This window comes from Haplochromis burtoni, unplaced genomic scaffold (genome assembly GCF_018398535.1).
Source record: "Haplochromis burtoni strain Fernald_Lab_line unplaced genomic scaffold, NCSU_Asbu1 Contig_67, whole genome shotgun sequence".
NCBI lineage: Eukaryota > Metazoa > Chordata > Actinopteri > Cichliformes > Cichlidae > Haplochromis > Haplochromis burtoni.
This window is the reverse complement of record NW_024582428.1, coordinates 44557-71770: the sequence shown is the minus strand read 5'-3', so window position 1 is coordinate 71770 and position 27214 is coordinate 44557. Positions and strand designations below refer to the sequence as shown.

Genomic DNA, 27214 nt, shown 5'->3' with positions numbered 1-27214 from the left:
ATACAAATATGATCATATTGGAATCTTTTTTTAAGAGAAAATTTCACAAGTAAAGATAATCTTCTTCAAACCTGATTAGGCTCGTCTTTGTAGCTATTGGCAATGGTTGTCCTGGTAACTGGTGAACTGGTGGCGTTGCCGTGGTAACATAGATTTTCCTTGCGCTATCTACTGGTTTCCCGTGCAAATCTGACTGTGTCATCTTTTCCTTTTCGGGGCTGCTCCTCTGATTCCCCGGGTCTTTGCCTTGGGCCTGCTGAGAATTCTTCCATATGCTGCCCCCCTCCCTCTCCCCAACTTTTCCTTCCTCTAGGGCTCGCTCCCTCGCCTCTAACTTTTTAACTACTTGGGCAGGAATGGGTTCTAGTTTCCCCGTGTGCAGCCTGTCTTTCTGTGACAGCTGCTCAGTTGAATATGCCTTCTTCAAGCTTGGTTTCCCCACAAGCTTCTTGATCCGCTGGAGCTCTTCTGTGAACTTGCTCTGGTAATTCTGGATCTTCTGGGAGTAGTTTGTCTTGTCCTCTAATGAAGAGGCCCTCTGCTTGAATACCGCTCTCTTCTGGGCTGCACCCTGCAGTATTCGACTCTCATCTTTGCTCGGGCCTCCTGTCTTCTTTCCACTCTCATCTGAGTTAAAGGAAGCTGCCCCTCGTGGCAGATCCACCCTTCGCTCCTCAAAGGCAAGGACCTTGTCAAAGATCTTGGGTCCTGCACGAGCCAGTTTGGGCGTCATAACTGCACTGTTGGTGCCAGATGACTGGCCCGTATTAGAAGTTTGAGGACCTGAAGGTTTGACTTTGCTCGAGTCTTGTTTTTGTGTGCTGATGCTGTTTTTGTGCGTGGTAAGAGGTGGCTGGGGGGAAGACAGGGGGACATAGGAGGACAGGCCCTGTGATTCATCAGCAGTTTGAAGCCTAGAGGGGTAAGGATTGAGGGGAAATAATGGAGGGGTGAAGTTAGAGCTCTGGTGCAGTGGCGAAGGCTTTGGAGGAGTAATAAGATGCAGATAAATGTCCGTTTGTGTCATTTTGTCTCATCATGTTTGAGTTCTTTGTGTTTTCGCATGTGCTTTCTGTGTTGTATCAGGTAATGAGCAACACATCAGACAGTGTGAAATCAAATGGCAGAGAAACAAATGTAATGAAATTTTGAGATTGAGACTTCTTAAGACCTTAACCCTAAAACTGCAATAACCGCTGTTGTTGGCATGTTGCACCAACAATATTACAAAATAAGAACATAAACTCCTACGAAAATCAAAAAAAGCACCCCTGCTTAAACTTCTAACACAATAACACCATGCCTAAAAATAACCTGTGAATCACATGATAATTACTCGGTGAGAACACTCATGCTAATATCAGCTCGGATCAAAGCAACCCATGCATGCCACTGCAAACCTATAAACATATGGTGTTAATCCAAAAGTGAGGGGCGGCTGTAGAAAACATGCAGTGGGTAAAAATCACAGTTTTCAGAAGTGCTGAATAATATATTATATTAGAAGATTGTACAAGTGCATCCTGTCTAATGGCTATATGAAATATTAATATTAACATTGTTATTTTGTTGGCTTGTAATCATTGTTAGATTCAAATCAATCCACACTGATGGCACGCAGAGTCGAAGGAAAGTGTGACATCAAAATAAAAAAGTACACTATATGGAAAAATGGGAATATATAAAGAAGAGTAAAAAATGAATAACAAATTGTACAGCAAATGGAATAAAGTTTTTGCGAGTTGGGTCTATGGAGGATATAATGTCTTGCCGTATGAGTCAGTTTTCATTGCAATTTGGGTTTCTGGACAGTCTTTTTGCTTTTTGGGGGAAATCCTGGGAATTAAAAAGCCATGTGCTATAATGGCATAGAAAATGTTCTCCCTCTGTACAGGCTGAACATGCTCCCATAGTAGTCGCTGCCTACGGAAACACTTTCCTCTGACCCCTGAATGGGCCGGGCAAGGTTAGCGTGAGACGCTCGGATGAGTGGTTCCACACCCAGGTGACGGACAGGGGGGGCCCCCTCGGAAGGACCCCCACCGAGGCCTTGCCTTGCTGGGTTTGTGGGATCCAAATGGGGCCCTGGAGGTCGGGAACCCAGAGTGCGGAGCTCTCGCTCCACTACAGGGTCATAGGTGCCGGGGAGGGTGGCCCTGCGATCTGAAGCATCGGGATTGTAGTCCATCACCCTTCCTCCCTCACCTGTATAGAGAAAGAGAGAAAGGGAGAGAGACTGTTTGAATTTAAAAATTAAAATTGTATAATTTTATATCTGACTTTTAGCATTTTAAAAACAACAACAACAATATATTGGTTGTTGTGGGCGATCAATAAAGAGACTAAACTGTGTCTGTGTTGAAAATGATCTTGAGCTGTGAGCCTTCTAATTCATTGGTGAGAGTGTGGTTACTTGTTTTTAACAATAACAATATAGCTTTATTGCATAACAGAATATTATATACAGGCATGGCTAAATAAGCAGCCATTTGTTTGTAGTAAGTTAGTATAGTTATTACGCTAAAGGCATTTCCCAAATATGGGATGAAGAAAGTATTTGATATTTCTTCCTCTTCAGAGCGAAAAGAGGCCAAACACATTAGATATCATTGGAAAGGCCACGATTTCCTCTGTTGAGCACATCAAGATTTGATATAAATGTGATGTGATGATGATAGAGAGCAAAAACAAATGTTCATTACAGTGGACATAAATGAATAGGCTGGATATCACATTGTATTATATTATATTGTACTGTGTCTATTGTATGACACGTATCTTTTTATATTGTGTCTATTGTATCATATCATAACATAAAATGTCATATTGTACTAAAATTGTATTGTTTGGATCTCTTTATTTCATGTTGTATTGTATCATTTCACATTGTTTGTACCACTTTTTTGGCATTTTATATCATACCATCCATCATTAGATAATCATATCATGTCATATCATATTGCATATTGCATGACTGTTTTTATTGTATGGTATATACACAGGTATAAACTTTTTTTTTTGGTTTTGGTGTTATAGAAGTTACAGAAGTTCCTGCAAGTCAAACTTCATCAGATTGAAGAGACAGTTGATGGATGGGCTGTGTGAATTAAACCATTTTAATGGAAGCATGGTAATTTCCTAATACCGCGCTCCTCTTAAAAATATTTTAGCATAAATCTAATAAGAAATGATGTATCACCAAGACTCTGAGTTTGCTTTACTCTCTAATAAAGCATTCCTATATCTAAAATATTTTTAATGTCTTAACTGGAAGTTAATGCAGTAAGAAGCAAGCAAAAAACCCGTGGTGGGGGGGAAATGACGTCTAATGAAGAAAGCATTGTTAAGCATGATGGATAAACAGCCTATTGATTGCTTGAAAACAGGAAATGAAACGGAAAGTGAAGGGGCCACGTTTGAAACATGTACCACTTAAAGTGATCCTTCGCCCAGCGATGAGCAATGGAGACAAGAATGCTTTAGCAGCATAAAAAAAGAGCGGTCAGCATCTTCTGTTAACGAAGGAAACCTTGAAGCAACGATACGGTCGGGGATAAAAAAAAACATCTTAGCGCTTGACTGATTGAATGATACTGACTCAGCGTCACCATCAGTAGCTGTGCAATATCAGTTTCTCATAAAACAAAAAAACAGACGGAACAAAATGAGAAATCTTCTCAGAGCAGCCACACTTTTAGGTCTTGATATATACAGCTTCAAAATTCTGTTTTCACTTCTCTCCGAGGCCGGGCAGCAGCTTTCATTTTTATTTGAACACGCCGTGCTTTGAAACGTATCTCATCCGTGTCTGGCTTTAGGGCCGGAAATATTTTCTGGAATACATTGCCTGAGGAGAAAATGTATCTTGTTTGTGTATTACAAGGTATTGTAGTCATTATTTAGTATTCAGCAGAGGCAACCACTCTGTTCCATGAAGAAAACAAATGATGTATCACCTCATCCCTCCCTCATTTGATATTCTCTTTCTATTTTTCTGTGGCTTGTCTCTGGAGGGACGTGATGAGGGCGTAGTCAGCCCACCAACACAAAAGCTTAGAAAGTGCAAACACCGAGTATGAGCGAGGAAAGAATATACTGTAACATTTCTTTGTGGTAGAGGAGAAGGGTGTCAATATTTCAGGTCTATATTCAGACATCATGTTGCTTGGTTAGGAGTGGATGGCGAGGACGTAAAGGTTCTACGACTCCAATGCACCAGCACCACTTTAGCAAATTAGTAAAGACTCTTTCAGGAATTGTTCTCATCAATGCAACACTAACAGGTTCAAGCGTAACCTTGCCGCTAGACAAAATGCTTTCCCCCCCCCCCCCTTTAAATTTTAGACATTTGCATTAAGATCCAGAGGATTTGCATTTCTTTTTCCTCCTGTATCAAATTTAATGCTCTTTAGGCTTAATCGGATTTGCTTTAGATCAAGTAAACTGCCTCACACAGTACCCATTAGTCAATATGCAATTTTATTTTAGCAACAAAAAAAAATCTTGAGCAGGGATGAAATATATAACTTAGTTCATTGCTTTAGTTGAATAAGCGCGATTTCCAAACTGTAAAATCTTGGATGGAAGAAGGATTTTCTTTACAGTAGCTTTAATTTGGGCTGTTATTACAGAAAGGAGGAAATCAAATGCTGGGGGCTTTGAGGAGTTTAACATTTGACCTAGAATGTAGGACTTGGGAGACAGGACTCAAAATTAAAGAGCAGCTTTATTGCTGAAGCCTTTTCTTAAAAAAAAACAAAAACAAGGACGGGCTTGAGTCAAAGGGAAAACACAGAATAAGGGAGCACACAGCATTGAGAAAGGACATGGATAAGACGAGACTCGGATAAAAAAAAATACACAAGGAAATACCAACAAATCCAGAATAATGAGAGCGGGAAAGTAAAACTCAATACAAAGCACACAAAATAAGAAACTATCAAAATAAAACAGGAACTAGTGAACGCTGACACACCAAGAGTCAAACATTCAAATCTGACACAAAGACAAAATGTAAACAAACATGGAGAAAAGGTTGACTTTACACAGGAGACAAGCATAGAAAGTATGAATAACAAAACTGAGAAGCTCTTGGACTAAATAACATTCTTCTGAAATCCAAAAAGAATCCCAAACCCACGACTGTGAGATACAGAGCTTAGGAACGGAGACCTCTGTTAAAGTCAAAATTATATTAAAATCAAATTATTGAGATCCTGAGAGTTTGAATTAAAGATGATGAAAAGACACTTCTGTGGCTGAAGAATGAAGCCAATATGGATTACTGTGCTGAGTCTTGAGCCACAACTCGTTTCTTTATATTTTGCTTCCTTTCTTGCCTTTTTTTAGCGGTTTCGAGCAATAGTTCTCCAGGCTTTCTGAAGGTCTTTCAAAGTTTTAGTCTGCTTTTTCACTCATTTTCAGTCCAGTCCTTGTACCTGACCATTTTCAGATTAATGCTTTTTGTTTGTGGGCATACTTGACCCATGAATTATTAAAGCACAAAATGGTACCTAGCTCAAGGGAAGAACCAGAGTGTACATTGGCAACAGGAGTGACAAATCAAAATTTGAAATTTTTGGTCCAAATTGTTGAATGCGTAGGTGTCTGCAGCCATGTGTAAAGCACGGTGGACGCTCTGTCATTATAGGGGGGTTCGTTAAAGTCGATGGAATTATGAGCACAGGAAAGTACCGTCAGTGTAGGTTGCCTCAAATCTTTTGCGCAGTGCACAGCTACTCAAAAAGCCACTTGAGGCTGGCTCCCCCTGCAGGTCAATCCCCCATGTTAAAATGCCCAGCTTCAGTTTCTACGACTAATTTCCCCTTCTATGACGGCCACACATCTTTGGATAACTCCACCATTTAAATTTTATCAAAGTTTAAAGTTGTGCTTTGACTTGCTGTAAAGTTACGTCCACTAACAGCTCCTCTAAGAAGTCTGTGCAGTAGTCTTAGTGTGTTTGTGTACTATCTGAAATCTAAATACCATGTATCTGTATCTGTGTGATGCACTTGTGCAGCTTTTGGTTCTTGTTCAAATGTGTTCATTTCTCCTCCAAAAGACCAAAACAGTAATGGCCATAATACTAGAAGGGAGAGCTCACAAACCGCAAACTTCTGGGTGGCATTATAATAGATATGATACCTTCATTTAAAAAAAAACAACAATAGTAGGTCTTAGACTATCAATAATTTACAATTTCCCAAATCTGTGTTATCCAAGAAATGGCTTCCCGTGTCTTTTTCTGTCCAACCAGTAGTCCAAACTGCAAAAATCCTCAATTTAGAGAGAAAAGCAAAGCAAATCCTCCCACTGGAGAAGCTGGAAGATGATCAACCAGCCAGTAAATTCACTGATTATTTGAGCTGTTGAAGCTCTACACCAGCACGGCAAACTGTGAAAGAAAGAAATCTCATGCAGCACCTCATTTTTAGGTGAGTATACCATAACATTCACCAACCCACTGGACTGTTCCACCTGATCTCTGTTCATTAACGCACCTCTATTTAAACTTAACGATGTACATTTACATTTTAATTGGCACAGCATGCATTTGTTTCAGCCTCATTTATCCAGCAGAAATAGTCCCATTTTTGTTGGACAGCACGTTCCCCTGTGGAGCCACACAGAGAGCTCCAGACCTGAGACAGGTTCCCTGCTTGAAACTAGGGCAGTGTGTCACACTGTTGCATCACACCATGAGGGATTAATGCCTTCTGCCATATCGGATTTCATCCAGCGCACGTCTTGGGCCGGCATGATAACAGCCTCCATTAAATCTATCTATCATAATTTTATACAAGTGTGTTTTTGGCAGAGATGTTGGTGGAGCTGTAAATCGGGCTAAATATCATTTTGGACAAAGAGCTGCAGAATATTTTCTTTAAGTAGTGCAAGCTTGCAGCTAGAAAATATGACTTCAAAAAAGAAAAACGAAGCCTCGAAACCACAAACTTACATAAGCTTTAAAAAAAGAAAAAAAAGGAGTTTAAATAAAATACCTGAAGGTCCTTTCCGGCCAGCCTTATCATGGTGCCTCCCGGGCCCTTCTTTGGTTTCCATCTGAGGTTCTGTGGTCTCATCCTCTGTGGTCTCAGAGTCTGAAACAAAGAGAAGGAAAACACTATGAGATGAGACGGGAGGAGAAGGTGGAAATCCAGCAAAGAGGAGCTGAGGTGGAGGGCGGGAAGAGGAGGCTGGAAACAACAAGAGAGCGCAGGTAGAAAATGACTTTTCACATTTGCTTAGCAGCAGACGTTTTGATGGGTCACTGAAAAGAGCTGCGAAGAGCCCCCCCTCCCCTTCCTCGTCTGTTCCTCCCCCCCCACCCCCCCCCCCCCCCCCCCCCCCCCCCCCCCCCCACCCATACCATTGCTGTCTGCCTGCTGAAGCGTTGCAGACATGAAGCCAGCTGTGGCTTATAAAAATGCATGCAGGGGAGGGGTATGTAAATATGCTCTTCACTCAGCTTTGAGTCAGCTTGAAGCTCAAGAGGAATCTATATGTAAGGAAGAAGAGCAAAATCTTAAATTTTACTCAACGCTGTTATTTGACTTGAACTCATGCATGCATGACTGTTTTCACAAAAGAGGACAACTACAATCAGTAAATAAATATGGTTTGTATATAATACAAGTGAAAGCTGAACTCTGAGTGCATAATTTACAAAAAGAAGACGTGGGATAAGCATCTGACTTGGTTCTCAGTTTTATGGGGAACATTCAAAAACGGAAAGGACACAAAAACAACAGGGTGCGACGACGATAAACACGATGCAAACAGAGGATCGCAGATCGCTGATTGACAAAGCTCGGCCTAGATGTTGAGGACAAAAGATGCAGCACAGAGGCAAACAGACACACACACACAGACACTCAGGGTCAAAGTAAGGAGCCTGAAACCACATCTCCGTTGCTGAGATCACATTACATCAGATGAGGTCAGCGACAGAAACAAATCAAATAAATAAAAACAAAGGAGAGAGGATGACAGGCGGGTTTACCATAGCTTTGCTTTCGGCAGGAGCGGAAAACTTCGCTTCCATAGTGGCAGCAAGAGAGGGCAGACGGGAGAGCACCGTTACTATGGAAACCAGCATCTCTCTCACCCACACGACCAATCCTCTTCGTACCCATTAGAGTCTAAAATCACCAGCCAAACTGCTGGGTGGCTGACAGATATGTTTACTGGTTAGAGAGCCTGCGAAGGAGGAGGACGACAACCACAAAATAGGTTGCACCTCATTGCGCCTCACATCAAGTCACATCCTTATTAGATAATTCCAGAAGCTCTGCCTAACAATAAGAAAGCCAGTGTAACATGAAGAAGCACAATTAACCTATTGCACTGCTAGTGTGTGTATGTGTGTGTGTTTTTTTTACAGGTGTGGGTATGTAGATCCACCCAGCTGTATCAAATGAAGTTAAATAGCTCGCACGCCAGGCAAGTTAAATCAACTCAGTGATGTAATTACAACAAAATATATTTTGAAGTGTATAGCCTGAATAGTAATGTGACTGGAACAGCTTACATTACACAAATATTGCCAAATATTATACCTCAAGCCATCAAATTTACACAGGATTTTTATGCTGCAGCGATATTGCTTTGTGGGGGTGGATGTACAAGAATGAGCCCCACTTTCTTGCTGGAGTCGAGCAGTAGAACATACACAGAAGCAATACAGGTGTTTTTAAAACATACGTAAAAAAACAGCTTTTATGTATATAAGAGTTGTTCCAAGTGAAGCGCATGCCATTGAAAGCTAAAATGGTGACAAAAGAAATGGGATCAGGCAAAAAAAGAGAGAAATGGCTCAAATTTACATTTTTTAAAACCAAAACAATAAATAAATGAATTAAATATAATAACGGAAGAGACTACGGTAGAATAGAACTGGTGTAAAGCTCATACTGACAACACACCATGGGTAAATCTGCCAAATGTCCGTGTGGAATGCCCAGTTCTCTGAAATAAGATACAAGAGTAAAATGCATTATTCAACAGTGAAGGCAGCCAAACACTCTATTTAACACAGAAAAACAAAATTGCATAGATTCCCATTTACGGAAAAATACTTTGGTCCTTAATGAAACCGCTCATCCTTAATAAAACCATGCACTTCAGGCATCAGATCACAGTTTTCACCTGTGTCTATCGTGCATCTCCGGTACTGTCAAGCCAATTTGCGTTCATACTTCACTGCTATTGCGCTTCGCTAAAAAGTCAAAAAGCCCTACTGATACTTAATTTGTTTAGCATATTGATCTTCCTCTCAGGTCCTTGTTGGGGAATCATCTGGACACAAAAATGCTTTGAAAGCTTTGTGGTCAAATTAAGTGAGTTTAGTCATGGTGGATGTTTCCAGTTGTATTTAGCGCTTTCCAATTGTAATTTCATCACAGACATTCAAAAATGGGGCATGTACTATAAATAGGCGTTTTCCACAGCAGACCTTTTGCCTCGTCGTCTGAGGAAAAGCACAAGTGTAACTAATAGCTGTAATTACATCTGCTTTTTATTTACACACATCCTTCTGAGCCTCCCCTTGGCTTCCGGGTAGTGATGGTAAATTTGATTCTTTTTACTGAATCGAGTGTTAATGAGTCACTCACCAAAGTGAATCGGATTTTTTGAGTCATTTGATTCACTGAGTCAGTTGACCAGAGAGTGCAAAAATTTTACATTTTCACTCAAACTTAATTTGTTTCCCTTTTCATGTAAATCCCACTGCTAAGATGAATGATTAAAAAAAAACAAAAAACTATTTTAATTTCATAGAGAAAAAAAAGAGAAAAAACATTTCTAAAATTAAGCAATTTCCTATCAAAATTGCTTAATAAACATTTATTTTGTTTATTTGTATTTTATTAGTATTTTCCTTAAGTGTGTCAAATATATATTTTCTCATCTAAATGTCCACTGCGCTGTGAGCCAGGGGGCGGTAATGCGCCTTAACATTGGTTGCCAACCAAGAAGAAGAAGAAGCTGTGAGCCAGGAGGGAGGGGGTGAGTGAGTGAGTGAGTGATTCGTTCGCTCGCTCTTTGATTCAGCACAGGAGGGAGGGGGTTAGTGAGTCCTGAGTGATTCGTTCACTCTTTGATTCAGCACAGGAAGGGAGGGGGTGAGTAGCTCAAATGTGTTGTTAGCATGTTAGCAGCGCGATGCTACTCTGAACCGAGGAGCTATTTTCTTGATGTGAGCTTCTACTCAGGGTTTTTTCTTCCAGTTCAGGGCAGAAATGCTTTTGTTACGAAACTGGCTGTTGTTTCCCCCCCCACAATTTTAATTATAAGCTAGATGTATTTCTACTAATGGAATTAGTTTGCTAACAGCAACAGGGATGAGTCAGTGAGTCAGTTGGGCTTGTGAATCATGATTCACGAGTCAGTAAAGTGATTCTCGAGTATTGAACGATTCGTTCACGAATCGAACATCACTACTTCCGGGTGTTTTTCATGCTTGGACTAATTGAAAATTAATAGACTTCAAGTTCCAGGAACTAAGGTTATTCATTACTCTTTTCCTACAGTGGTGAGCCAAAATATCTGCTGTGGAAAATATTCTAGCTCACGATATCACAATATAGCTACCAGCACTCACGATAACCTTGATGTTTGAAAAATGAAGTAGTGATATCACTGAATTATAGACGTATGGCACCTTAATTGCTATAAAAGGAAGCAAAAAAGAAAATGACATCATGCTAGCTAGCTGACTACTGCAATAGCTAGGGTAGGAGCTAACTAGCTAGCTAGTTGCTACACTTTGTGGCTACCATTATGCTGGAGAAAAACACTTGAAGCCTCTCGCACCCAAGAAGAGTAAATGTAGTGCCTGTATGTTTTGGACATGATAATTGTGGGGTGAAAATCTGATATTGTGGCATTCCTTAACATGATCTCTTTGCCCTTGCTTCATTATGACATTGCCTGTAAATATAAAGAAAAAAAACACAGTGGGATACAGTGGGATATCTGCGCTGTAAGAAACTGTCATTATAAATTATAGGTACATTTTTTGAGCAGTGAAGTTGTTTCTTCACTAATGAAATCATTTCTGTGCAAAGTCTAGAATAATTAAGTGATGTGTGGGATGTGTATTGTCTCAAAGGACATGAACGTCACCTGCAGTAGGGGTGGGCAATTAATCTTTCCGGGGGCAAACATAAGAAACTGGGACTGTTGTGGAGGGCTGCACCAAAAGCTTATAAGGAGATAAAATTGTTATTGAGCAGAATTGAGTTCAGTTTATTGGCACGGCTCTCCACAAAAGTCTCAGTTTCTTATGGCCCACTGGGAAAAACAATGGCCCACTCCCAATCTACTAGAATATGACTCAACGCCTGTAAGTGAGAATCCTGCCTAGATACAGTGATTTCACAGGGCCTTCTATGTAGCTGAAATGATAGTCAACCCTCTCCAGTCTTGCACTCATGTTTGAGGAGAAGCTGTTGCTAAACAACTTGTAAACAACATGGCAATTCCTGACTAAGAGAAAATTGTGATCTACAGTAGGCAGACATAGAGATATCTTTAGTCAAGCAAATGGTGAATAACAAATAGTATTTTTAGGTCCTTAATAAACAAAACTTTTCTTAAAGACTACGTTCAACTATAAATTTAGGACATTTTTAATGAATGGGGCCATAAGTCAGTCAGTTTTGCTAGCCTCTTGTTCTCTTGAAGTTCAGTTGTCCAGATATGCTGATAAAGATGGTGAGAGGTGATTGAAAGTCATTAAAAAAGGGAATGAAACTCAAAGTTGAAATTCTGTATAGAGGTACAGAATAAAGTCAAAAAAAGGAAAAATCTGTATATGGTTGAAAATAAATATTTTCTACGCAAACTAGGCCTAGTAGATTATTGTGCTTATTTTATTTGTTTTATTCTTTCTTTCTTCATTACATAATCACTTCAGTGGCTAGGTAAGCTTTACATCTGACTTGCTACATGCTTTACAACTTCTTAAAGGCCGCAACAGGTCACTATCACAAGGAAATGTGATATTTTTCAAATTGATAAATGATACAACTGTAAAATCAAGAGATCTACTTAATATGAGAATATGTGACAAATCTTGAGTGTCGGTGCTGTTAAAGCAGCTGGTGAACCTGCATCCTGGACAGTCTGTCAATCATCACAGAGGAGCACTCCTCAGAATGACTCACGGCTCTGCAGCGGCTTGAAAGCAGAAATAGGAAAAGTGCAAAGTGAAGTGACTCATTTCACACTTTTCCCCCACCCCCCACCCCTGCCCGCCACATTCCCCGCTCACTTGCTATTGGTTGATGTTTTTGTGTCAGGCAAATTGATTAACAGTTGCCTGGTGGTAACCGCTGTTTGACAGATTGCCCTAGAAGCTTCCATCGTTGTCATGATCTCCATTGTTATGCCCCCAAGGCGTTCATATCAGCAAAACCCAGCCACAAACTGCGTCCTTTGGAAAATTTGGATTTGGCAAAGACTTCAAAAACATATTCTGTGGGTATAATCTAAATCCTTCCAGCATTATTCCGACAAATCTGCTGGTGGCAAGCGAAAGAACAGGTCTCAAGAGTTTTTGATATGGATGTAGGATTCAAAAGAGGCAAAGGGACCGTCAGAAATCAGCTTCGTATTGTGCGTCGCTCACTTTGTAGCCATTGTGAGTAGCTGCCCTGATTCTCATGTCTCCATGGAGTGTAGCCTACTGACACACTTTTCATCTGCCCCGAATTTGTGAAACCTGTCATACGAATTTCTTATTGTATAACAAATCTGTCTCGATCACCCGAGCAACATTAATATTTCATGACAAACAATGTGCACACTGTAACAGAGGGAGTGCATTTGGACTTGAGGGTGTGAAAATGGATGTTGCCTTTTTAGATTTTCAGGATGAGTGTCTTCAGAAATCATTTTGAATGTATTCAGGAAGGTAAATTACATTTTCCCCAGGCTGACTTTCTCTGTTCGATTGTCGGGATTCATCCCTAATTTTTCAACAGATATCAAACACAAATGCAAAAAACAGCAAGCATTACATTTAATAATTTAGTTCCTGTAGCATTTTCCCTACAGTATTGAAGTTGATCTCATTGTATTAATTTAAAAACGTCTTAATCCTAATTCCTGATGTGTATTTTAAAGTCATTTGCCTTTGGCAAATCAACAAATGTGCATCCTTATCAGGTAAAGGGTGTGGCATGTCATCCTAATATGTTTAAAAACCTACAAATCTAAAAGAAAAGCATCGTGACTAGTGCTTCATAAAAGCACCACTGTGGACATTCTTCCGTAAAGAAGCAAACTCACCTGAAATCTCTTCTTGGACCAGATTTTCTTCATCTTCAAGTGTTCAAGATTACCTGTGGCATGAGCTCACGAAAACATCCCGGCCACCCGAAAAAGCCCAGGGTGTGGCATCAACAACAACATAAAAATCAGGATTCAGAGCGGGATTCAGCTGCCTTTTTGTGCGTGGGCGTGTTTACTCTCCAGTCTGGCAACAAGACGGGGAGAAAGGCAGCGAGAGAGAAAGCTGGAGGATGCAAATAAGCCAGAGCCAGGTGTCTTTGTGTCTGAGTGTGTATCCGCTGATGTGAACAGCATCCCTGTCTGACGTAGAGGCTGCCTTTAGAGGGGGCAATTCTCAGCTGGTTTGTCTAAACTCCCCCCACGCCCCTCAATCGAGAGAGAGAGAAAGAGAGAAAGCACACTCACAACAAGGGGAGGTGGGGGTTGTAAGTCTGAGCATAAGGGGTGCGTTGGGCTTGATTGCAGTGATGAGAGTGGAGAATAACAGGAGGAGGAGGTGGAAAAATGAGAAGCTTTGGCAAAGCGTGTTGACTTTTCTCTGAGTCGGAGGACTTGGAGATGAGAAAGAGCAAGGCTGATGCAAATGAGTCAGTTAGAGATGAACGAGAGGGGAAAAGATAAAGAGAAAACCGGGGTTGGGGGTGGAAGAATGAGGGACAGATGGGGAAAAGATTCATGAGGGAAACCAAATCTTTACCACCATCCTTACAGCCTCTCCCAGTTTATTCTCCTTTTTGCCATCCTCTGGAAGGAAGGTCGCAGCCTCTCAGAAAAACCCACAAGCCATCAAATATTTATCTCTATTTCATGTCGGTTACCTTTAACCAGTGATAGCGTCTAGACCTCAAGCATCTGAGGGTAATATGGAGTAGAAGAGCAAATGCACTACCCTAAATGCATTAGAGGTCAATACACAACAAACAGCAGCCATAGTTTGAGGAAAACATAAAAGTGTCCCCATTATTGAATAAATAATTTAGTCAAATAAACAACCAAAATTTAAAAAAACAAACAAACAAACACTGCAGAGCGTTGATTGCAAGTTCCCATAGTGATGTGGTTGTTGTCTAAAATCCAGAGATATAAACTCTAATTAAATGTGCAACAAAATAAAATTGTTAATTGCTGATACATATATTTATTCTTATTCCTGTTCTTATTCTTATTGTTGTTCCTATTTTTTTTAATTTTGTTCCCATTCTTGTTCTTATTCCTTTTCTAGTTCTCTTATTATTATTATTGTTCCTATTCTTATTCTTATGCTAGCTCGCATTCTGATTCTTGTTCTTATTTGTATTCCTATTATTATTATTATTCTTGTTCTGATTTTTTTTCCTGTTATTATTTTGTTCCCATTCTTATTCTCATTCCCATTCTTATTCGTATGCTAATTCCCATTCTTATTCTTTTTCTTATTTTTATTGCTATTTTTGTTATTGTCCCCATTCTTGTTCTTATTCTTATTCCCATTCTTATTCTTTTTTCAGTATTGTGGGATTATTGTACCATGACTTTACATGTTCAATGTGCTTTTTAAAAACTGAATTTAAAAATCAAACAAAAAATTACTGCATAGCAAGTGTTACTCCCTCTTTTACTTTTTACTGTGATTATTCCCTCCATGGAAACAAAATTCCATTCCTTTATAAACAGCCTACAAATGGAAACCAAAAACTACCAGTCATCCACAAGTCTTGTCCATGGCTCACCCACAGAGTTTTTAGGGTTTAATAGGAGATTTTTACATTCACTTGTAAGTCCATTGATAGTAGCAAGGTTTTCTTTAATATTAGGAACATTAAAGTGAAGACAGATTTTTACATTGAGACTAATTCTTTCTTTACTTTTTAACTCCAAGAAAAAAAACTTGTGGAAGCTGCTTGTCTACCTTATTACGGGGGTCTACTTTACATGCGCGTCATCTCCTCAGTTTAGCCACATACTTATTTAGTTTGCCACACATCTCAGCATTTTGCTACAAGTGCAGAGTCTCTGAATCACCATTACAGTTACCATCCATGCTCCCTCAAATGGTTGCTTTTTGATCTACTGAGGATTTGGGGAAAAACAACATATTCACTTTGCATATGACCGCACTCACATGTATTGTTCAATTGTTCAAGCAACATAAGGAACGTGGATGTTTTTCTTAGCAGGCCACTAGTCATGTTTATTGTGTGTATTTGCATATCTTTCTTAATATGTTTTGAGTTTGATCCTACGCTGGAGCTCCCTTTTGACAGAGATGCAAATATTTTGCATACTGTTTGCAGATATCGTCGTAGAGAGATTTAAAACATTGTTGGTTTCCTTTTAGGTTCACTGGTCTTTATCAACTCCTAAATAAAGTCTATCTGCTTCATTCCTAAGTGCTCTGCATTTTCCACTAGAGTTAGGGTCACAAACTTTATCTGTCTGCCATCATGTCAGTCCATTATAGATTTTTCTGTTAAAAAGCCAACTTTGTGCACCTGGAAATTAAGTTGTTGAGAGTGGTGAGATGAGACATTAGAGTTGCAAGCTGTAAAACATATAATCTTATCTTATCTTACTCATTGTAAAATCAGTGGTTCAATCCCCAGCTACTCCAGTCTGCGTGTCAAAGTATCTTTGTGAGTGTGTGTGATTGGATGAATGAGGCAAGTAGTCACCCAAAAGTGTTATGTACTAGTCCATTCGCTTATCCAACTAGGCCCTCTACTACTGCTATGGCCCCAAATTACAATCACCAAACACACAGAAAGGCCCTGGCCTGTTTTGCTTTGAGGTGACAATGCTAACCACCACACAACTCTGTTGCTTAGTGACAAATTGTCTTTTAAAATTTGGAACAGTTAAATGTATTAAAGCTCTTTCTTCAACATTTCTCTTGTTATTACCGCTCTAAATGACTATTGATGAAATTCTTTTTCTTCTAGAGGCTTCTGCAAATCAGACAAAGAGAATATTATGAAACACTCCCCTCCAGGATGTCTTTTTTTTTTTTAAGAAAAGGTCACAATACTATTGCACCAACCGTCCAACCACCTCCTCCATTAAACCTCTTTTTCTGGATTGAATTAATTGTTCTTTCAGATGTTTCTGTACTCCCTCCTCTATCACATGGATCTAAAAATAATAACAGGCAGACACAGATCTTTTTTTTCCCTCTAACCACCCATAGTCAGCATCCACATATCAGCACACCTTTTCTATCCCTGCTGACGTGCTTTGCTAAATAACATGTTTTTTAGCGTTGTTAAGTTAGGCGTGTTACTGCTTGTGGACGTGCAAACACACAATGAATATGTGATATTGACTCCAGTTGGGCCGCTCTCTGAACGTGGGTTTTAATTCTAGTTATTAGCTTTTTCCCTCTCGATGCATTTATCCGATGACTGTCACCCAGCTGTGAAAGATATATTCTTCTCCTCAAATCATCCCAAACTAGGTTTTCACTAAAACGCAAGCCCAGATGCAACGGATTGCAGTTTCCCATTGTTATTTTAACAAACCTCCCTCTATTCACCCTCGCTCGCCTCGCTTCCTCCTCCATCCATCACCAGTGGCCAGAGGCATTCAGTCCAACAGAGAAAGCGAAGCAATCGATACCAATGCTTTATGCGTGATATGGGATACACCCCCAAGTAACAGTTCAAACGCCCCCCAGATCAATAAGCCCATCAAAACACAAGTTCCCATGACCATCATCCAATGAAAATCTAGATACGGTGGCAGAGCTGCTAGGAAGAAACTCATGAGGTGTTTTTTTTATACTCACTAAAAGCCACAACGAGGCAGCTGCAACCAATCTCTGGCTGGGATATCATACACTGTCAGCCATTAAGAACGGATAATTAGATATGATTGGTGCATGCTATCTATCTTACTTTGAATCTGGTTTCTTTGAAGCTTCAGGCAACATCACTGTTCGATGCACTGCTCAGACCTTCAGCATACATAGACAGGATCCTTATTAGTGGCCTCTGATATGTTTCAGACACATCTGTGAAAACCAAATGGGCTCATATTTTCTCCTGAAAATCAGATATAAACGTCTCAGCTGAATCAACTCAGTGCAAAATTTGTTTTCTTGCAATGTCAACATGCACGGAGAGATAGCAAACCGTGAATGAGCATTAAAAAGACTTCGGACAGGTGCAATTTGTAGCATGGTACAGTTTAATTAGCTTAAAGCAACAGGAGAGAAAGCAGACTTCACGGAAACCCATTGATTTTGTGACAGAGGCTGCATTCTGTGGAGAAGACTTGATGGATGCCTTCCAGGCATACAGCTTTATCAGCAGCAAGGCTGGCATAATCTCCCTGCAACTGAAAACAGATTCTGCTGCTGTTAGACTACACTGTGATCACACCATTTCTGTTTTCCTCAGCAGACCGGATCTTCATTTTTAACCAGGTTTGTTAAGCAAATTCAGCTGACCCAACAGCAAAAGATCTGTTGATTATTTATTGTATTGATAAACCAATCTCTGCCTTTTCCAGCTTAATCTTTTTCAAATTCACAGTCGAAAAAGACTTCTTATTTCTTGGAATCTTGCCTTCCCCCTCCCTTTAAGAAGCCTTGCTCCTGATTGGTTGGCCCTCACAAAGCAAAGGTAACTGACCTCATTTTTAAAAACTTCATCCATGTTCAGTCTATTTAAACTGTATATGGGAATGTGGGGGGAAAAAACGTTTTCACAGAGCCCTACGCAATCCTGTGTATACTTAAGTACACGCTTACTGCTCCATAGGAATTAAGATGGTAATATAAGCAAATGCACTTGATTAGCTGATTACCAAACTGTGTGAAGTGAGAGGTTTTGGGAGTTTGCTAGGCTTTCAGGTGTGTGTTAATACAATGCCAAAATCTTTACCTCATTCGATGTCCTAGCAAATTCACCCTCAGGTCCTCAGAAAAAATTGCAACAGAGCCAGTCTCAGACTGTACAGGCCCCAGTTATCATGTTAAATGTTAACATTCATGACATCACAATTGGAAAAACACTGAACAGGTATGTCGTGTCTGGAAGGTTTACCAGGAGAAAGCCTTTTCTCCCTTCAAATAACATCTAAGCACAGCCTCAATTTGCAAAGTTGCATCTGAACAAACCACCAGACTTATGAAACAATGTCCTTTGGACAGACAAGACCTAAGTAGAGATGTTATAATCGTCATAATGCACAAAACCAAACCCAGCAGATTAGCACAAGCACCTCATACCAACTATGAAGCATAATGGTGGAGGGGTGATGATTTGGGCTTGTTTTGCAGCCACGGGACTTGAGCACCTTGCAGTCACTGAGCAGACCACGCACTCCTTTGTATAACAAAGTATTCTAGAGTCAAATGTGAGGAAATCTGTCCTACAGCTTAATTTTGGCTGAAATTGGGTCATGAAGCAGGACAATGATCCCAAGCACAGCATCAAATCTGCAATAGAATTACTAAAAGAAAAAAAGAAAAATCAAGGTGCTGCGATGGCCAAGTCAAAGTCCAAACCTCAACCTGATTGAAATGCTGTGATGAGACCTTAAGACAGCAATGGATAAATGAATGCCTGCAAATTAAAATGCAAGAGACTGATAAAGTCATACAGTACACAATTACTTCAACTTATTGCCATTAAAAGTGGTTCTACAAGCCACTGGATCGTGGGGTCTTGCAGAAACGTTAATTTTCATAGGACTTGATACAATAAGGTTAAGCATAACAGGCCCACTTTAAAATTTTGTCTAGTTATCCTAATCCCATAAAATGTTCATCTACTTTTCTTTGAAAAATGTTGTAAGATTGAAAAAAACAAAACAATGGACAATAGACAACAAAAATAAAAAATTTTTCCTCAAGCTTTTCAAACAATGAACCACTTGCTGATCTCTTCTGAGATCAGCAAAAAGAAAAAAGCTCGTGAAATTTTGAGTGTACGCCATTGTTCAATCATTAAATATGTGTAAAAAACAAAACAAAAAACAAGGTCCTTTTTCTATTCCATATGCTGACTGAAACTTGTTACAAACAGTGCTAATACTCATCCTTTCTATCCTGGAGTTTCCAATGTTGGATACTATTACAAAATGCAAACTACATCATTTTTTAAAGGTTGCCAAGCATAGCAACAAAGAGGTTGCGTGGTACTGCCGTAGCGGAAATAGCTGTAGAATTTGTTATGCTTTATTTATGTTGCATCTATATTGGTCGAGGTTCAGTAACACCCATGTTTGCAGGCTCGGTGTTACAAGGCAGGTATTTATTGTTTAATTTAGAGGTTTTTATGAGTCTAAAGTAAAAATGTGAGTTCTGTTTTGTTTGTTTTTTTGGGAGGGGGGGGTAATCTTGCTATGGACAGATGATATATGAAGAAGAGACTTATTGCATTTCAAAATTCTCCAAAGGGCGTCTTATTCACCGAGCCCAAGATTGTTGACATTTGCTGGTTGTTGTTTTTTTTTTTAAGATTTGATATATGAAACTGCCAGCAGACCAGACTTAAAGTCTCACAGTAAATGTTGAAAGTAATGTGTGAAGCCTGCAAAATTATGAAGAATTCTCACAAGAGATCTTTATATGCTGCCAGATAAACAAACAAAAAACCTTCAGGAGCTACAGGATGATGATTCAGTTCAGTTTGTGAGGTACTTTGGAAATCCCAAATGACAGTGGCCAGCGTTGACAGTCACAGTGAAACCTGATCCTACCACCTAATCCTGACCAAATCCCTGAGGGTTACTGTGAATGACTGTGTACCAGCAGGCTGGAACACAGCATTCGCCAGACCAGAGGCTAAACAGCGCAAGCTTTACCCTCACATATTGCCTCAGCTGCCTCGTGAGACCAGAGAAACTAATTAATTGTCCCACATCCTTAATCCACTTGAACAAAATGTTTAGAGAATGTGAAATCATCAAGGAGCGACAGATTATTTCTGCTCCAGTATGGCAGTTTAATCCAGGTCCGGGTCGAATGCCATGCTGTATATGGCTACCGAGGCATTGAGTTAGACAATGAGACATTAGGTTTAATGTTTGCCCACAAACTTAACATCAACAACAACTAAAAGCACATAGGTAAGATTTCCATAAAAGTGCTGACTTAAAACATACATTTCAGGTAATTCCATGTTCATGTTAATCCTGTATAAGACTGTATATGCACAGAAACCTTTAAAAGCAACAGGAAATGCTCAGATTTAGCTGGTGATCATTCTGTGAGTCCAATTTTAATTTGTGCTTTTTGACATCAAATCTAAACCAGTTAAAATTCAAAGAAAATCAGTTTATAGGCAACTGCTATATTAATAATTTCACAAAACAGGATTGGTGTACCTTGAAGTAAAGCCTGCAGTACAAACCATTATCCTTCAAAGACACAACAGAGACACACTGAATCCAATTAAGCAGGAACAATAGCGGCCTCAAGTGTATTGCCTTGTTTTCATTTCCATTACAGCTGTTCCACTTAGTTGAGTATGCACACTATAACTCCCTGCAATAATATGATCATTCTCTTACTTCAGCACCACAAAAATAAGATTTTTTTTTGGTCGTAGTACATCGTTTGTGTTGATGCCATCTCCCACTCACCTCTTTGTTTCTTGCTTCTCGGCCCACTCACACCTTCCCTAAAGCTCCTCAAAGCTTTTCGTGCATCGAGTAGCTCCTTCCTGGACATGGCTCGTGTTTTTCTCTTGTAAAATCCTTTAAAAACCCAACCAGATGGCTACTCCTGCCCAAAATAATTTCTTCCAGCACAAGCTCTTTTCTATTAAAACCTTGCTGAGAACATAGGAACTTCCCAAATTTTTCCAAAAGGCCTTCATTTCTCAGAATCGTCTTTTTCTTATAAAGATGCCTCAAAATGGCTTCTTCTCTAGCATGAAATGGGGAAGTGGTCCTGCAACGATGCACCACCTTAAGATAGCTGCTAAACCTCCAAACTTTGTCATGTTCAGCCCATACCCCTCTCCCTGTACCCCCTGAAGTCCTAACGTTGACTGCCAACTTCAGTGGTCTATTTCAAGTCCTGCATAGTTCACCCCCTACAGTTGTACTTTCCCTCTGCACCCCCTTTCACAGCACTTGCCCACCCTTGGTTATAGCAGGAGATTAAACACACGGCAACACAGAACGACCTTTCCTGTCCTCTGTGAGTCGCTCTGTTTGGACCACGGGCAGTTTTGAAACTCTAGTGCATGGCAGATATGTTGTAATGCACCATTAATGATATAGTATAACACCTCATGCATTATGGGACAATGAGACAGTTACGGGGAGGATTGCCGAAGAGTGGCGGCCCTATTTCAGACAGCTATGTGCTCATGAACCTTGATGCTAGAGGTTTTTATAACACTGTAGCCTTGTCCCACTTAAAGATGAAGTTTAAACTGAACTCTGTGGCCGGATGGAAAGATTAACACAAGTATATGAGTGACTGTGGAATTCAGTGACATTGCTGTTTCCTGAATAAGAATAACAAACCTGATCACGGTGTTATTGTTAGTCTTGTACAGCAGGACTGAACCTTCTATGACTATACCTTCCATACCACCGTGACTGGCTTTTATATTGGTTGGAGCTCCACTTTGTACATCTTTCAAACATTTTAACTGATCATCTGCATCCAGAAAGAAATTGTTTAAATCACCGTGTGTGACTGAGCCGATGATTTTTCACCTGGCTGTATAGACAACATGTCTTTGTTGTTCGGTCATCATCTATGGCATCTTGGGCTCTTCTGATTTACTTATTAGCCCATGTTGATAGTATACATTCTTTCTTTATGTTAGTGTACACTGCTAGATGACATTCCAGGTTTTAGTTACCTAGATAACCTTGTAATGTATTCCTAGCTTGTCGTATGTCAGCCAACAGTAGCATTAGCCCTCATTGATAATGACTTCAACTGTTCGTCTCAAAGTGGAGAAAAACCTATCTCGGGATTTGCCCACTTTGCATTGTTAGCAAGTCTTTTGTCCATCGTCGCTGGATGTCAGTAATATTCTGTGGATAAATTTACTGATTGCGTCTTTCAAGTACCTCAAATTTTTAAACTCCCTGTGAGACAGATTAAATTGTGAAGCTCTTGAGAGAGTAAGAATATGTATAAAACAGACATCACCCGTGTAAAAACAAAGCAAATATTACCCTCAATGCAGAAATTATTTAACTGCCTGCTTTTCCCATCTTTGGCTTGTATTTGGCAGCTTTGCAAATAAAACTTGGAAGTCATTGTCAACAGGATTTATCAAGTTCCACCTTAAATGTAAACTGAACGTCTGAGAATAATATTGCAGCCAGAGCAAGAAAAAAACAAAGATTAAAGCAAAGTTGTAGCTGTGTTATGTGTTATGAACCCTTAGATGTCTCTGGATGTCCTTTATGTCCTTACCTAAGCTTGGGTGCCTTTTTCTAAAGAACTTTTCAAATGTTACCTTATCAGTAACTGCAAGTCGTGCCTGACATGTTCACTCACACCACTGTATCACAGTTTTTACAATAATTTACTGTAAAAGTAGCTTAATAAAAAAACAAATGATGGTCAATTTGCCATTTCCTGCTGTTTCATCAAACTGCTAATCCAGCCTTATCATGTGTGACGTTACATTAATGCTGTACGACAGAAGGTGACATTAATAAAGCAGTGTGGGCTCGTGACACTGGACCGCTCTGGTTTCTGGTTGGTCTGATCGCTCAGGATGATATCTTAAAGTGACAGACCTGAGTGTCTGACTCACTGAGTGATGCTCAAAAGCAGCCAGAACACGCAGTGACTGTTCCCACATGGGCAAGTATACACTAAGCCCGTCCAATCCCAGCGCACCCTCCTTTTCTCTTTATTCATCAAGCTGAGCGTGATTGAGTGTGACAGTGCTGCGTCTTGACCGTGGCGAAGCTATAATTATCTGTGATGTCTGCTGGTGCAATCAGAGAAGGGGGCCGACGGTATCCACACATCACTAGAGCACGAGCCCTCTGGCCGGCACGGCACATACCGGGCCATAAATAACCACAAGGAGAGTGAGAAGAGGGGAGATGTAAGAGGGAGGCAGTGGTCAGGAAGATAAGAAAATAAAACCTACAGGATGGATAAAAATAGAGAGGCAACAGTGAATTGCTGGTTTTCACGTAAGTAGCAAGAAAAAAAGAGAAACAAAGCCTCTTTTGTCCAATTTAGGTCCCGTTTGACATGTGCAAGTATATCATTATGTCCTCTAAATCGAATTTATGCTGTCTTTGTTATCACATAGACAGAAAGCTACCTTCAGCGATTTCCTTGCCACAAGAGGTCGCCACATGTAGCTACACAGGTTCAATTTGGCAGGCTGAGTTTTACGCCCTTCCTGATGTAACCCCATCTCTGGCTGGAATTGAACCAGCAGCCTTTCGTTTGCCAAGCAAATGTTTTAACCACTACACCAGAGTTTAAAAAAGAAGCCTGAAAGTGAATATTTAGAGCAGCCTGAGCTTTTGACTCTTAGCGATTATTTGCCCATGAGCTTATTATTTGAATATTTGGCCATGTTTAATAATCTGAACATGCCAGCAGTGTATATGAAGTATGTTTCAGAAAATAGGAAAAAGCAAGAGAGGTCCACGTGACTGTTGTGCCCCACGACAGTCACATCCAACTTAGTTCTTTATTTTAGTGATTTAAGTCTGATTTAAGGTGTTAAGTGTATTGCTCTGTGCATAAGGAGAAAAAAAGCAAACAAACTGAGAAACTATGCACGGCTTAATGTTGAGGATAATTTTCAATCAGTCCAAAATGAGCAGAGGGAGAATAAGATAAAGATATTAGAGGAGAAATAAATAAAGAGGTAGGTAGCTGTGATAGATCAAAACCAGAAGAGAGAGACAGAGAGTGCAGAGGAGCTGAGTGATACAGTGCACCAGCTGGACCGTACGTGCCAGCTCATAGTGTGAGAGTTGCTGACATGTGAGCTCAGCAGTCAAATTTGTAGACAGGACAGGGCACCGAGACTGTGACGAAATGTTCCCAGCAATACAATGATCGCACTGCAAGCCACACAAAGCACTCAAAGTGATGATGCAAACTGGCTGTGAGTGTTCAAACCTACTAAACATCACAGAGATAAGCTTGGAAAATTAGGTCCAGTGCTCTGACTGTCTACTAAAGGCACTGAAAGACTTGGATTCATGTGAAGTTTAATGTAACATTTGTGCCCAAAATGTTGGTTTTAAGTGGTCGGAATCAGAATACTTTAGTAACCCCACAGAAAACGATGTAATTTGATAATATGTAAGATTTTCATGTAATTTTTTTTATGTAAGTACAATATAAAACGGTAAATTTCATGATATGCATTCACTTTATATCAAGCATGTTTTCTTTAATGATTGAATATTTGAATAAATAAACCTTTTGTTTTACATATTTTTGTTGTATTTTACTCTAAATTATGAATAATCCTTTTTTTAGTGTACAATCTGGTAGTATGTTCCTTCTCCAGTATGGAGTTAAATTAGGGCCATAATGTTTGTGTAGTTAAAAGAAAAATTTGAAATCGAAAATATGTAAACTGAAAGCAAAAGTCACATTTTTAGAGTGAACTTTGAAAAAGAAAGATTTGGATTTAAAATAAAATCAAACGTTTTGAATATTTGTATTATTTCTCTGAGTAAACTTTATTTGAAATTTTTCAGTAATCTTCTTTTCATTATTATTATTTTTAAAAAATCTATTCAGTCTCAGATTAAATTTTTTCAGATTCAGATCTTTTAAATTAATGTACAAAAAAAAATTCTTCAGGTTCGGATTTTTCTCTCAGCTTCAATTTTTTTTTTTTCTTTTTGATCTCTCTTTTTTTGTTTTAGAGTTTTGGCCCTGTTTTGGCCTGGTGGGCGTGGCTACACAGAGAGGGGCGGGGAATCATGAGTGACAGCAGAACGCTGCAGGCTCAAGATGGTCCATTTTTCATGTTGCCTTCAGGAAACCTGGGAATGAACATAATTTATCAAACACCTCCTGCACTGTATTATTTGATAATGTTTAGAAAACATGTCATGCGTAACTGCTAAAACTCAGTTACTAAAGCTCTTTCAAGCAGTAATGTGTACAAATTACGATCAATTATGAGACGTTTTCCCAGCCACTACGTGAGAAGTGGTCATTTCCCATGCTCTCAAAGTAGCGCGCATTGTATCGGGTGGGGGCTGCTGTTAACTTGTCCCTCAGTGAACGATGGCGTCGTCTTCCAACAGCACTGATGGCGCGAACAATCAGGTGAGTGTTTAAGTTTGGAACAATTACACTGCAGTCTGTGAATACTACGAATTTAAGAAGTGGCTATTGTTACGGTTAATTTTTCGGCTATTCTGTTTTTTTATTTTATAACTTTTTTTGCTGAAATGCTAGCTCAACTGAAACGCCTCATTATCATTTTCTGCTAAAACTTACTTCGAAAGGTAAAGTAATATTAACAATTTGATCCTTCCCCAAAAATATGGAAAACATTTTAAAAAACTCCATAACTAATTGGGCTTGGGATGCAGTCTTCATCACCTGCGCTACGGCAATGTTGCAAGACTCTCATCCATCCATTATCTGGTTCCGGGCTCCGCTTCAGTAAATAGACCCAGACTACCCTCTCCCCAGCCACTTTAGCCTGCTCCTCAGGAGGAATCCTTGTTTCGTCAAACAGTGTGCTGGTCATTCTCTGTCTTGATGCTTAAATCTAATCAAATCAATCATTTGATTTGTTATTACTCAATAATGTACGCCTTTGCTATGCTACAAATTATCACGAAGGAAAAACGTGTCAAATTTTCACGGTTTTCCTACAATATACATATGCGTGAGTTATAGATAAAAAGCAATAATAGTATGTTATAAAGCAAGAAGTAAGAGATTTTTTTCAGAAGGCCTTTTTTCCCCCCAAGTAATGTGCAGCTGCAAAATCTTCCCTAAACTATGTGTCATGTTTAAGTAAATAACAATAAATGATAATAATAATAATAATAAAAATAATTAAGTAATAAAGGCATTACCAAAGGAGTTTACAATTTATTACGTAACAGAGAGAGAGAGCAAACTGCGGTGGCAAGAAGTTTTTCTTCTGTCTATGTGCTCATTATTGGCTGTTTCATATAGATCCAACCTGTACATAATGCAGATTTTTGTCCACATACAAATTCCAGGCTTCCCTCGTTCACGTATTCATATGCAGCATACTTTTGGGAATTTTAATATGTTGTTTTTACCTTCCCTCTTCTAAATTGGCTGTTTCTCTGATGTACTGTTTGTTACTATGTTTTATTTATATTTCTTACACAATTAACATGGCTCCCACATACCAGAATTCAAAGCATAATGTCAAGCCCTATATACTTACATTTATTGTTTATTGATAAGAACATTTCTGTCAGTATCTGGAGCTGTACAGGCGATACATTGTAATTTGGACGTCCCAGCTTTCCTTCTGACACTGACATCTGAGAGGGGGTTTGTTCATTGACGTCCTCCATACTGAGCACAGTTGACAGCTCTATCAGAGCATTTATAATACTTTGAGGGATCTCAACCTGATCGGACATAGATCTTAAAAGGACCATCTCATGGTCGATAACAAACTGCAAATAGTCCACATCGAGGGGTTGTCTGTGCATGACCTGGGAAACTTTATGCAGTAGTCGCTGAAGCATCTCTCTTTTTAGCTGCTCCTAAATTAAATACAAAGAATTTTACGTTACTTCACTAACTTTGTTGTTCTCCAAGCTTACAGATCAACTAGGACGTAAGTTTCAGCCGAAAATGATAGCGAGGTGTTTCTGTTGAGCTAGCATTTCAGCAAAAAACGTTATCAAATAAAAAAACAGAATAGCCGAAAAATTAACCGTAACAATAGCCACTTCTTAAATTCGTAGTATTCACAGACTGCAGTGTAATTGTTCCAAACTTAAACACTCACCT

General features: G+C 39.5%; 1 protein-coding gene across 9 annotated transcripts in view; it reads right to left on the bottom strand.

Moving 5' to 3' along the window:
* The window catches only part of LOC102300534 (striated muscle preferentially expressed protein kinase), a 61683-nt gene that overhangs the window by 29089 nt on the left and 5380 nt on the right, over positions 1-27214 (bottom strand). For 2 of the 9 annotated variants that reach the window (XM_042221430.1, XM_042221431.1), the window contains exons 3-5: positions 7005-7103; positions 2055-2205; positions 72-914 (exon numbers count right to left, since the gene is read on the bottom strand). In XM_042221430.1, the coding sequence (XP_042077364.1) occupies positions 72-914; positions 2055-2205; positions 7005-7103 (1093 nt within the window). Of the gene's footprint in view, positions 1-71; positions 915-2054; positions 2206-7004; positions 7104-8005; positions 8203-8927; positions 8971-13299; positions 14253-20868; positions 21257-27214 lie in introns of those variants that run through there. The other 7 variants (XM_042221434.1, XM_014338428.2, XM_042221433.1 and 4 more) reach the window with 7 other exon arrangements.